The 12,164-nt window shown below is 48.6% G+C and overlaps 1 protein-coding gene across 2 annotated transcripts; it reads left to right on the forward strand.

Moving 5' to 3' along the window:
* The first annotated feature begins 1,152 nt into the window (after nucleotides 1–1,152).
* LOC122365113 (C-type lectin domain family 10 member A-like) lies at nucleotides 1,153–9,996 on the forward strand. 2 transcript variants are annotated; one of them, XM_043336065.1, is made up of 2 exons: nucleotides 1,153–1,249; nucleotides 8,237–9,996. In XM_043336065.1, exons 1-2 carry the CDS (start codon nucleotides 1,166–1,168, stop codon nucleotides 9,578–9,580), a joined length of 1,428 nt encoding a protein of 475 aa, XP_043192000.1. In that variant the 5' UTR covers nucleotides 1,153–1,165; the 3' UTR covers nucleotides 9,581–9,996. The 2 variants fall into 2 exon arrangements, with proteins under 2 accessions (XP_043192000.1, XP_043192001.1); XM_043336066.1 differs by having other exon boundaries at nucleotides 1,160–1,202.
* The last annotated feature ends 2,168 nt before the right edge of the window (nucleotides 9,997–12,164 follow it).

Here is a 12,164-nt window from a genome sequence, read left to right on the forward strand (position 1 = left end):
GCCGGACGCGGGAAATTTGAAGGTAACCTGGGGGAGGGGCGTTAACCCTCGCACGTATAGGGGGGGGGGGGGGGGTCGAACGGACCCCACTCGGTTTTTCGCAAATAACGCGCGTAAAAAGCGGCCGATCGCGACCATACTTTCAGTACCCTCGCGTTAATCAATTTTACACCTAACCTGAAATTTGAAAATTTCATGACCCTGACCCCAATGACCTTTGACATGTAAACCACTTTTCGAGACCATGTTTAGCCGGAATCGCGATTCGGTGTATGTCGGCTCGCATTAGCAGCGCGTTTGCAGTCTTTTCGTGGTTTCAAGCGTTGGCAAACATGTGAGATATGATGTTGCCCCCATGCATTCGGGTGAGTGTCAAGGTCACCTGAAGGCCAGGTCAGGTCATTGACCTTTGGTGACCTCGGTTCACTTTTTGAGTTTTACATGTTTCTAGGCCAGTTTTTTTTAGCTGAATTCCAATTTAGCAACCAGATGAACGTTTACGATGTAGTTTTGGTGGCTGGTGCCTTCGTAACATGTTGCGAAGCTGTCAGAGGCGGTTGACACTTGACACCTACTACGAATACCCGGCAGGACCCCTACTGGTTGACCTGACCTGACCTGACCTGGCCTAAATGAATGTCAATGTACAGGGTGTCCCAAAAATAATGTCACACCTTTCCAGCGTCAATTTCATGAAAATAACAAACATGAGAGGCGCGCTTTTCTTACATATGCATCCCACCTTCTCCCTGATGCAGGCAAGCATACGGTCCGGGACATCAGACATCAACATGTGTATGTAGCTTCTGTGGACTGATCTTGGACCAGACAGATCGAACGTTCCTGGTCAGCGTGCGTTCAGGTTATCCTGGCGCCGTTTTGCTCACCTCTTACAGGACGATCGCCCAAAGATTTTATTATACATGGGATGCAAGAGCCGATCCGTCATGATACCCAAGCAAAGCAGCGACAAAAAGGCCCCGCTGCAACGCTGAACAGTCAAGAGTATGTGGGCGACGAACACCGTTACCGGCCCCTCGACATTCAGAGCGAGAGATAAACAGGTCAGGTCACCGCTGTGCCCCTTCTTTCGTCCGGGGGTTACCCGAGAGAGGTCTGCGGGCGGCGCGGTGGCGGCCCACGAGCAGTCTCACTTGCTGCCAGCATGCGGTCGGCGGTGCTTCTGACCGCTCCGGCGGTGGGTCTGTCAATCTGGCTGGCTGTCGCCGCTGCCTCCACTCTGCCACAGGTTCGGGCGATGTCAGAGACGGGATTGAAGGGGGATTGAAAGATTTTAGTATTTGTTAGACTTGGCCTTGTTGAAGGTGGGATGGGGCGCTTTTCGGCTTCGCCACGCCCCAGTTTGTCATGCGTGCGTAAAGAAAACGGCAGCTTGTCGCCCCCTGTAGACCAAACCGTTGACCTGTGGTCTAATCTGAGAACATATCGAAAGAGCTTTGTAATAGCTATCAAAAGCGCTGTTTTGCGACCAAAAAATGGTCGCAGAGCCGAGAAATGAAGCCATCGTGTTTCTGTTGCTCAGACACGCCGCATGGTTTACTTCTTGTTCGGCTGAGATCAACTGAAGGTGTGTTGACCTCGGGTAAAGGTCAGGTCAGAGCCCTTTAGGCCACGAAGCTCGTCGAAGAAGGTCATATAGCATATTATTTGATTCGGCAGGCGTTCTCGAGTCCATTGGTGGCTTTTACAACTCGCTAGTTCGATTTCGTCGGGAGTTATTGACGAAAAACTCCTATGACCCTAATGACGTCATAAATGGCGTCACACAAAGCCAAAGATTCAAAAGTGTAGCACTGGACATGCAAGTAGTGCGTGAAATCAAGATTACATGCAGTGGCGCGGGAACCGGGGGGGGGGGTGGCTAGCGGGGGCTGAGCCCCTCCAGCTTTTCGGCTGGGGGGGGGGGGAGCTCGTAATGTATTTGAGCACCCCCCCCCCCTAGCTGGAGAAATCGAAATCGGAAATCTACCAACGCAATTTCATAGATTCATACATAGGCGCGGGAACCGGGGGAGAGGGCATTGGGAGAAGCTTGCCCCACAACTCTGCGGCCATGGGGGCGGTGCCCCACAACTTTTCATGAGGCCAGGAACCGTTGGGCAGCTTGTCCTCCCCAAATTAGGGGTCGTGGGTCACAATAGGTATAACGGAAGAAAGTGTATGTAAGTGAAAGATCCACCTCTTTCACTGTCCCGGCAACTCGTGGCAGATTAAAACCTTTATTTCAGGTTGCCAAAACGGTAGTTTCTTGATTCTTCACTCAGCTGACACGGAATACCTCACTTTTTGCAAATATTTTCTCTCTTTTTGTTGAAAAGGCCATGGTCTGAAAAATAAGTGGCCTAAAACCGGCGAGAAAACTAGATTTGGGGGTACCCTAGGTTGATCTCTATTATGGTTCAGCCCCCCTCCTCCCCCAGTCTGGAAGAAGTTCCCGCGCCACTGATTACACATGTGCTTGAGCTAGGTTGAGATCATTTCCGGCGCAGAAATAACAATATCCATGTTTTCTCACCGACCTACCTGAGGTTGGAGCCTGGAGGACCGTGCAGAGGTCCACTTATAACTCCATAGGTCAGTGTCCTGACCTGACCTGAAAATACTGTTGATGTCACAAGATCCGGTTTGGATCAAAGATGACATTTTTCAAGTTAAAGCTCTGTATCCCCGGCGTGTTCCAAGCTATCGTAAAAAATATGTGTGGGGCTGCACCCCCCCCCCCCCCCGGCCGGCGAGGATTAATGGGTTTATAACTTGAACCACATTCGTTATTAGGCTTGAAAAGGTTGTTGAAAAGGTTGTGTGTGACCAACTGTCGCGGTACCTATCGGACCACAACATTTTATTTCACAACCAGTACGCCTACCGATCATGTCACAGCACGGAGGACGCCGTGCTCGACGCTGTCGAATGGATCAGCCAGAACTCAGAGCGGGGAGAGGTCTCCTCAGTCACGGCAGCTGACCTCAGCAAGGCCTTCGACAGCGTCGACCACGGCGTCCTCCTGCGCAAGCTGGAGTGGTACGGGATCGACCCGACCTGGTTTGGTAGTTATCTTGGCGGCCGGGGGCAGCTGGTCAGGGGCGGCAGAACAGTCCTGCCGGTCCCCTGCGGGGTTCCGCAGGGATCCATAGCCGGGCCGATCCTCTTCAGCCTGCTAACGAACGACCTGCACTGCCATCTACCGGACTGTCGGATGATCGCATATGCTGACGATGCCCAGCTGCTCGATCACTCGCGTCCTGACCCTCAAAATTTAGCATCACTAAAACAACGTGTCGAAAACTCCTTGGATGTCATGAAACACTGGTTTAGCTCAAATTCTCTTAAAATGAACCCTCAAAAGACCGACTTCATTCTCATCGGAACCCGCCAGACTCTCAGCAAGGTCGAAAACTTTCATATCTGCATAGCTGAGTCAGTCTTAAAACCGTCACCAACCATCAAATTGTTGGGGGTGACTGTCGACTCGTGTTTGGCCTGGGACGCCAACATCAGTCACATCGTCAGGAGGTGCAATGCCCTCCTCATATCCCTCTCCAAGTTCCGCCACCATTTTGACCAGGAAACGCTAAAGTTACTCATTGAGACCCACGTGTTCCCTCACATTCTGTACTGCATTTCGGTGTGGGGCGGAACCACAAAAAATCAACTCACTCGGATCCGAAAACTCATCAACTTCAGTGCTCGGATCGTGACAGGCGTGCGGCGTCGGGAGAGGGTCGGGCCGGCTCTGGCATCCCTGGGCTGGCCCAGAGTGGAGCGGCTGGTGTGGGAGAGGGACCTACTGAAGGTGTGGAAGGCGCTCCACATACCAGCTTACCCTCTCTCCATCCGCCGCATGTTTGTGTCCCGCTCTGAGGTGTCTGGCCGGGTCACACGCTCTGTAGAAGCTGGCGCCCTGGAGCTGCAGAAGTGTAGGCTCTCTTCCACACAGAGAACGTTTAGTTACCGCGCTGCTACCGCGTGGAACCGGCTGCCGCCGGCCGTCAGGGAGCAGCCCACGCTGACCGCGTTTCGCCGCGCAGTGGCGGCCAGCGAAGCCTGAGATCTTGGGGTGCTGTGTTTTATTCCGGTTTTAGTGCAATTAGTTGTCTTATTTTATCTGCCAGTGCCTATTGCCTTCTTGCATTTTACTGTATTGTGCATGACGCTGAATCCTGAAAAACCATGTTATGTGGATGGATTTTAGATCAATACATACATACATACATACATAGGCAATGGATGAATACGACGGTGTCAAACTTGAAGTTTCGTTATCAATTTCAGCAAATTTGTTTGGCAAAAAAAAAAATAAACGCACGTCACCTTGGCCCTTTGGTCTGACCACAGATATAACGGGTTGATAGTTAATAAACTTGGGTACCTGCCGCTCGTCTCATAACCGGGCGCAAACGCTTCTTTTTTGCTGCGAAGCTCTAGCTCATTAGGGAGAAAAAAGGCCACGGGGTCTTATCTGCACACTCGGGCCTCTCAGCCGAGGCATATGCAGAAAACCGATAGGTTCCTCGAGGGATAATATGCACCTGTTTATAGTCCCTCAGTACATCTTGCCGTACCGTGCTTAACTATAGAATATTAGATGGGATATGTTTGCCATGCTCTAACATGAGAAATCTCACTGCGCCCTGTTCATCACCGTTAACCCGCGCCCCGCTGGGGGGGGGGGGGCAGAATCTGCCCCCCCCCCCTCCCGTTTTTCGCCAATAACTTCTAAACGCGTTACGCCAGCGACGTCAAACTTTCAGTACCTTATTATACATCAATTTGACACGTTCCCTGAAAATTTGAGCAAAATCCGTTGGAAATTTTTTGAGAAATTGACGTTTTAGTGACGTCATGTTCGCCATTTTCGCCTCACAAATGGCAAAATTTCAAACGCCGCTAACATCTTCATTGTTAAAGGAATCAAGACGTAACAAAAAAGGTTACACGTGATTCTACTTTGTCTATCAAATGGCTATCTCGTTTTTTTAATTTTGGATTTTGGCCCATTTTTTTCTCAAAAAACTGATTTTGGGGGAAAATATTTATAAATGCAAAATTTTGAGTGTATCGAAAAAAACGGAATATATGTCAAAGAAGTGGTCTATGTGCACCCACATCCCAATTTTTAGAAGAATCGGTTCAAAAATATGGAAGTTATTCAAAATTTTATGACGTCACGACGGACAAAATTTTTGAAAAAAAATGATTTTTTGGAAGTTTTAGACCTCGTACGGAAACAAAAATAGCACCATTCGATTCGCCGTGAAAAACTGCATCAGATAGACACCTATTTAGGCCTTAACAACCAACTTCAAAATTTGACCTCACTTGACCTGACCTTGACCTGACCTCGACCTGAAATTCATCCAGAGGTGGTCCATATCACTTATTGAGTGCGCCTATTAAATTCTATGAGTAAAATGACCCATAAAACATGTGTCGCACATGCCCTTTTCTATATTTTGTTTTTGGTGACCTGACATGACCTGACCTGACCTTGACCTTGACCTTTGAATGACATTGAATGCAACGAATATTGTCTTGGTAGTCTAAGAACACGTTTTGGGCAATCAGTCTCAGTCCATTCTTCGGCAACTACGGTGCAAGGCCGATACTGTAGAAACTTGCATCTTGTACCCTTGACCTGACCTTGACCTGACATCTGACCTACTTAACCCTCGCCCTGGCAGGGCATTTTTCATAACACGGCCTGGCAGGGGGGGGGTCGATGCGACCCCCCCCCCCCCTCGCGATTGGCTCCTATGGTACCTAGAAACACCAAATTTGGTAGGTAGGTGGGCCCCCCGGAGTTCTCGCCCCTGTGCAAATTTGGTTGCTCTAGGTCAATATTTAGGGGGGTTTTGGGGGGTATAAATGTAAAAATTTCGCTAAAAACAGGTCAAAAGTTTTTCGCTTATAACTTTTGATCTAATTAACCCGCGCCCTGCTGGGGGGGTGTTTGAACACCCCCCCTTGTGGTTTTTCGCGAATATCTCAAAAACGGCGGCGCGGAGCGCCGCCGTTTTTGGTACACCTTATCATACATCAATTCTACACATGTTGTGAAAATTTTAGACCAAGGTCATTCAAGGTCAGGTCACCAGGTCACTTGAAGTGACCTCACCTCATAAAAAGTTTCAATGTCTGTCATAGCTACACCGAGTGACCGATCGCTTTGAAACTTTCAGCGATTGCTAAGAGCAATAGCATGTACAAAATGTATATCTCAGAATTTTGATATCGATGACCTAAGGTCAGGTCAATTTTGCGACCTCCCCATTATAAGTCAATGGGAGAAAATTGAAATGCGCCTCTTTTGGACAAAAGACATTATAAACACTCCCAAACACCGAATTACAAGTGGTTTAGACACACTGAACATGAAAATGGTGTCCGTGACCCTTGTTTATGCCCTGAGGTCATCTTAGGTCACGAATGGTATCTAACAGTTTTTCGCACATAACTTTTGATAGAGGCATGCTAGAGCGATGAAAACGCCTTATATGTGTTCAGCTCGATGATACGGATCGACTGATATGCAACATGACCCTTTCCGGTCAGGTCATGACCTTGACCTGAGGTCAAATTTTCAAGTTGACCTTTCAAGGTCAACTTATAGTTCATTCGATGCGTCTTGACGAGAGGAACACAATGCCGGTAAAAGTAAGCTCGTTCAAGGCTTGGGTCAAAAGTTATTGCAGAAAAACTGTTTCCGAAAAAATCGGCTATTTTTGCAGTTTTTGCCCCCTGCAGGCAAAACCGTTGACGTTAGGTCAAATCTGAGAGAATTACTCAGAAAGGGCTTTAATAGGGCTATCGAATGCGCTTTTCCGCGGCGCTGTAGCTCTATTGGTTCTCGAGTTATGCGTTGGCTTCTTGGAAATTTTCGACATTCGACCTGGAAATCGGCGAAATTTTGCCTTCAATGACCTCTGGTGACCTGACCTTTGACCTGACCAAAAAATTGACCGAAGTGATTTCGTCATTATTTTTGCCGCTCTTTCGAACGCTGCCTTCCGCGTATCGCTACGTGGCCCAGGAGCCGAGTTACAAGGGGGGGTGTTCAAACACCCCCCCCCCCAGCAGGGCGTGGAAATCCAGGACCCCCAGCCGGGCGCGGGTTAAGATAGAGCAAAAAGAAAAGCACCAGTGAACTCAGCACGTCAAGGCGCGTCGAATGATATACTTTTTAGCTTGCTTAAGTGTACTTAAAGTTTTTCTTAAATTTTAAGTAAACTTAAATTAATAAATTAAGTTCAAGTTAACCAAATTGCATCATATCGCATATCATTTGATTCGGCTGATCACCAGGAACACAATGATACCATTTTTTAAGCTCTAGCGTCATTATGTGCCAAGTTATTGGCAAAAACGTCATTTGACCTCAGTTGACCTCATTTGACCTGACCCATGGATAAGTACACCAAACAAAGAAGCACCAAGTGACCTGCTGTTAAGTACCGTGGTTTCAAAGCACAAAAAAGATCAAACGAAGCGGATATCTCCAGTATTTTCCGAATTTAGTATTTTCCCATAGGCTTAACATTACGACGTAATGACCTCTAACTGACCTCAGGTCAGTGACCTCAAAAAAACCGGAATATATGTTATACAACTCGGTGAACTTAGCACATCCTGAAAGTTTGAAGGAAATCAGTCGAAAACTGTGAGCTGGACAGGTGCAAAAAGAAAAATGAAATTTGACCATGACCTTGTACCGGTTTTTCTGACCTGGTGACCTGACCCAAGGTCACCCGGACCTGAAATTTTCAGGTCATATGTAAAAAGGTTGCCCCATAGGCTGTGCGAAATTTGGCGGCGCTGCGCGCCGCCGTTTTTACGCTATCTTCGAAAAACCTTAGGGGGGGGGTCGCATCGACCCCCCCTGCCAGGGCGAGGGTTAAGCAAAAAAATGGGCTCTTAAGATCCGCCTTGTTGAGAGCTTTCGATTGCCGTTTTCCCCGTCTTTCTACGACCATCGGTTCGGAAGTTAGACAGGGGGGGCAGAATCTGCCCCCCCCCCCCCAGCAGGGCGCGTATGGCTGAATAGCCCAGCGGGGCGCGGGTTAAACCGTCATGACAATTGTATGCACTGAACGTGTCAAAAGCAGCGATATTAGCATTGATGGCTAATCAACGACATCATCTCAACCGGACCCCCGCAGAGTACTCGGTTACCAAGGAGACATGCATCGTCATTGACCACGATTGCACATGTTCGCAGGCGGGCGCGACTGGTCCAGAGTACATCCAAGCGTCGGCCACTGAGGACGCTGCCGATGTGCCACTGGTCTTTCTACCACCCAGTTCTGCCGCTGTCACAAGTGCAGACTCGCGAGTCGCTCGAATCTTCCTCCCACGCAGGACTTTCCTTCATAAGACCTGTTTGACTGTCACACCTGGCTCCGACAACAGCCAAGCGCTGTCTGAGATCCTGGACGCGATCAACAGCAGCAAGGACATGTTGACCGCGGGGCAGACTGAGATCCTGGAGGCAATCGCTGGGGTGGGTACCAGCAATGGGAGTGGCACCTGCGACCTCTCCGGGCTGGAGACAGGTCAAATGACGATTATAAATCAGCTGACCAACATCACAATGAATCTCGAACAGCTGGACTTGGATGAGCTTCTAGCTCTTATTGAAAGCGCTAAGAGTATGATCCTTGCTGGACAGGAAGCACTTGCCACGAGCATCAGCGAACTGGGTGATGACATAGATACGGCGAAGACAATGATCTTAGATGGACAGAGTACAATCATTACCGACATCGCTGAGGTGGCGACCGCTATCGACACAGCCAAGACCATGCTGCTCGAGGGACAAACCACAATCACCACCGACATTGCGACTCTCTCAACGGACCTCGCCACCGCCAAGCAAATGATACTGGATGCCATCGCCGCCCTGTCAACCGACATCGATAACATATCAACTCTGATCGACACAGTAAAGACGATGATCCTGGCTGGCCAGGAGACCATCAACAACAACATATCCGGCGTGTCCACGCAGATCACGAACCTGCAGACGACGCTGGAGTCGGAGTTAACTGACATCGATAATCAACTGAACACGCTGGAGACGGGTCAACATGAAATCTGTGACAAGATCGACGCACTCGACGTCAAGCTCGACACCATCATCGCCAAGCTGATGGGGGGCAACATGAGCAACGGCATGTGTGATGATGGCTCCACTCCCATCAACGGTCAGTGTTTCTTCTTAGTGGAGAAGGCGGAAGACTTTGAGACCGCCCGGGCTGCCTGCGAGACCCAGGGAGGCACTCTGGCCACCATGACCGCCGACAACGCGGCGGCTCTGTACGCCCTGGCTGACATGGCGCCCAACGACAAAGTATGGATCGGTCTGACTGCAGAGACTGGGACCTGGGAGTGGGTGGATGGCACGGACTACCCCAGCGGCTTCATGAACTGGGGCGGAGGCACCGAGCCCAGCCCTGCCATGATGCGCTGCGGAGAGGCAGAGGCCACCTCTAGCTCTGATGGATTCTGGAATGAGATTCCATGTGAATCCGCACGACGGTTCATCTGCTCCAACTCTACCTGAGGTCAACGGCCGTTTCACTAGGTGCACTGTGCAGCCATGCGCTGCTCTCCCCGTTAAAGGAGCTGAGCTAACGGTGGCCTAGTAGCGCCAGTTTCGGAAAAGGTCTGTCCAGGTTTGTCCAAAGACTATCCAAAGCATGGATTTGTCTGAAAAAAATAGCCGAAATCTGGACATGGATAATAATGGCGCCCCTTTCCCATCGGAGCGAGGGTTATGTCGAAAGCGAGTTCTAAATACTGTGTTTTAGTGTCATTATTGTATTCTTCCGATTTGTTCAAAGGCGCTGGCTTCGTTCAGGCTAATTCCGAATAGGATATTGGACAAAATTGGAGTGCTGAAGATCGTGTTCCGATTGGCTCGGAATATTCCGCTGTGCTTATTTATTAAGGTATTGTTGCTATTAATTCGTTAATTTTTTTTTTGTCAGTAATATATTTTATTTATTTTATCCGTGTCATGTATGCAGCAAAATTGTACCTATACCGATGTTCTTTTTATTGTCTTACTGTTATGTTTGGTGATTGGTGGTAACTATTTACATCTTGTAGGGAATGGTGCAATTGTGAAGTTTCCAACAGTGCTCGGTATGCATGTTTTGCGAACTTTTTGTGTGATAAAGCACTCGTATAAAATAAATAAGTAATTGATCTACCTACATCTGACAATGATTTAAATTATTTACAAGGGGAGGGGGATTGGTATGTACCTACTACTGACAGTCAGAATGTTCCGCTCTGACTACGATACCTTTTTCGTGAAGGGGAACCGCTGCATAATCTCACTGAGCAATATCGTGGTCTAGGAATAGCCTTCGTGCTGGAAGATAAATAATAAGCAGAACCCTGGCTCAATTTCCACGGATGGGGCTCAGGTGCCTACATAACATGGCAGCTTTGCTATTCGGCTGATTATAGTTACTTGCGCATCGATATTCGATGTGATCTTGAAACATAGTTTTTTGCATCCAGGACATGACAGCTCTAGCCTTTGGACTTTGTCGAGTTTGAAATAAAATGCAAAAAAAAAAAGAACGCAGAGGGGTCGTCGTACCTTAGCGACGCAAATCGGCAAAACAAGAGGCCAGTCCGGTAATATGAAAAATGGATGAAGCATATGCTTCAACTTTGGCGCTATGACATATCGTGAAATAGGCATAGGCCTGCCTACTTTTACTTATCGTAAGCTTAACATAAAAGATGAAAGAGTTTGCATGTCATAACATCGTTTTCACACCTACAGTTTATCATTTTGGCTTTACATTGCGGCTCTGTGCTGCGCCCCAGCTTGCAGACACCTGTTTTTGCACCGTGCAGTTCCGTCTTGCCTCGCCATGCTACACGAGCGCAATGTTATGGAAATCCATAGCACGCTGCTTACACCAGTGTTTGCTCAGTCGAAAGGGTCGCGTGGCCCCTCGGTTCGTCCCAGAATAGAAATGTCACCTCTGGGGGCCCGCGTCTGAACCGGCCCCGGCCAAACGTTCAGGTCACGACAGCTGCGTTAGGTGTCGGGGCCCCTTGTCAGGTGTCAGAGGAATCGGACTAAGGGACAATGGTGGCGGTGCCACCCCGATGAAACTGATTTGGCGGTGGCTGGTCACCGTTAGGAAAGACGATGCCAGTTTCGGGGCATTGCGCGACCTGTGCTAGTATGTAGGGAAGGGTAGGGTAAGACGGGCATCCTTAGCTTTAGCGGATGATGCATCGTGAGCCATAATCATAGTGAGGTTGTTATTTGGTATGAAGGAGTCTTGAGAACTTAATCCTCGCCCGCACATGCCATTTTCCCATCCTGGAACGCACATGGGATGGGGGTGGGTGGTTGTCAACCCCCCCCCCGCGCCATTTCGTTCCTGTTGGAGATAGAGCTTCGCAGTAAGGACCAAAAAGATTCTTTGGGAAGATACCAATCCAATGATAGGTACCCAGTTTTACCTTCTCAGGTCAGACATTGACCTTCCAGGTCAGGTCAAGCTAAAAAATGTTGCTGTTTTGGGTCACCGTTGGATATCAAGTGAGCTGCTCATCATATACCGATGACGATGCCGTTTTGTGGTGCCAAGCCAGCTAGAACCTCTTTGTCACACTATCCGACAAGGTTTTTGCTGCTGAGGTCATTTCAGGTCAAGTTAGGTCAAGGTCAATGATATGTGTTTGTATGTCGTCTGTGTGTGTCTGTGTGTATACTGATGTGTGCACCGATTGTGTATGTGTCCATATTACATGAGATCATGAAATGAGAAGGTTTTACCCAAAATGCAGCCAAAGAAACTTCACGAAAAGTAAATTCAGCTTGCCTAAAAAGCAATGATTTTAGATGACTTAGGTTAGGTTGACCTTGACCCTGACCTTGACATCTGTACCTACATCGTCGAACAACATGTTCCATGATAGGTGGGAGACCGATATAGACCGATTTAGGCACGACTTGTCGACCGGAAACATCCGAACATAGTCTACAATTCAAACACGTGATTAGCGTTCTCAAAAGTGATATTTGCTCACCAATACATACTGATTCAAGGGGTTGTGTAGACTGCGCGGACCCTTGGTCGTAAGGTTATCTATATGTAAAGCTCAGACAA

This window comes from Amphibalanus amphitrite, unplaced genomic scaffold, assembly GCF_019059575.1.
Source record: "Amphibalanus amphitrite isolate SeventyFive unplaced genomic scaffold, NRLGWU_Aamphi_draft 000715F_arrow, whole genome shotgun sequence".
NCBI classification, from domain to species: Eukaryota; Metazoa; Arthropoda; class Thecostraca; order Balanomorpha; family Balanidae; genus Amphibalanus; species Amphibalanus amphitrite.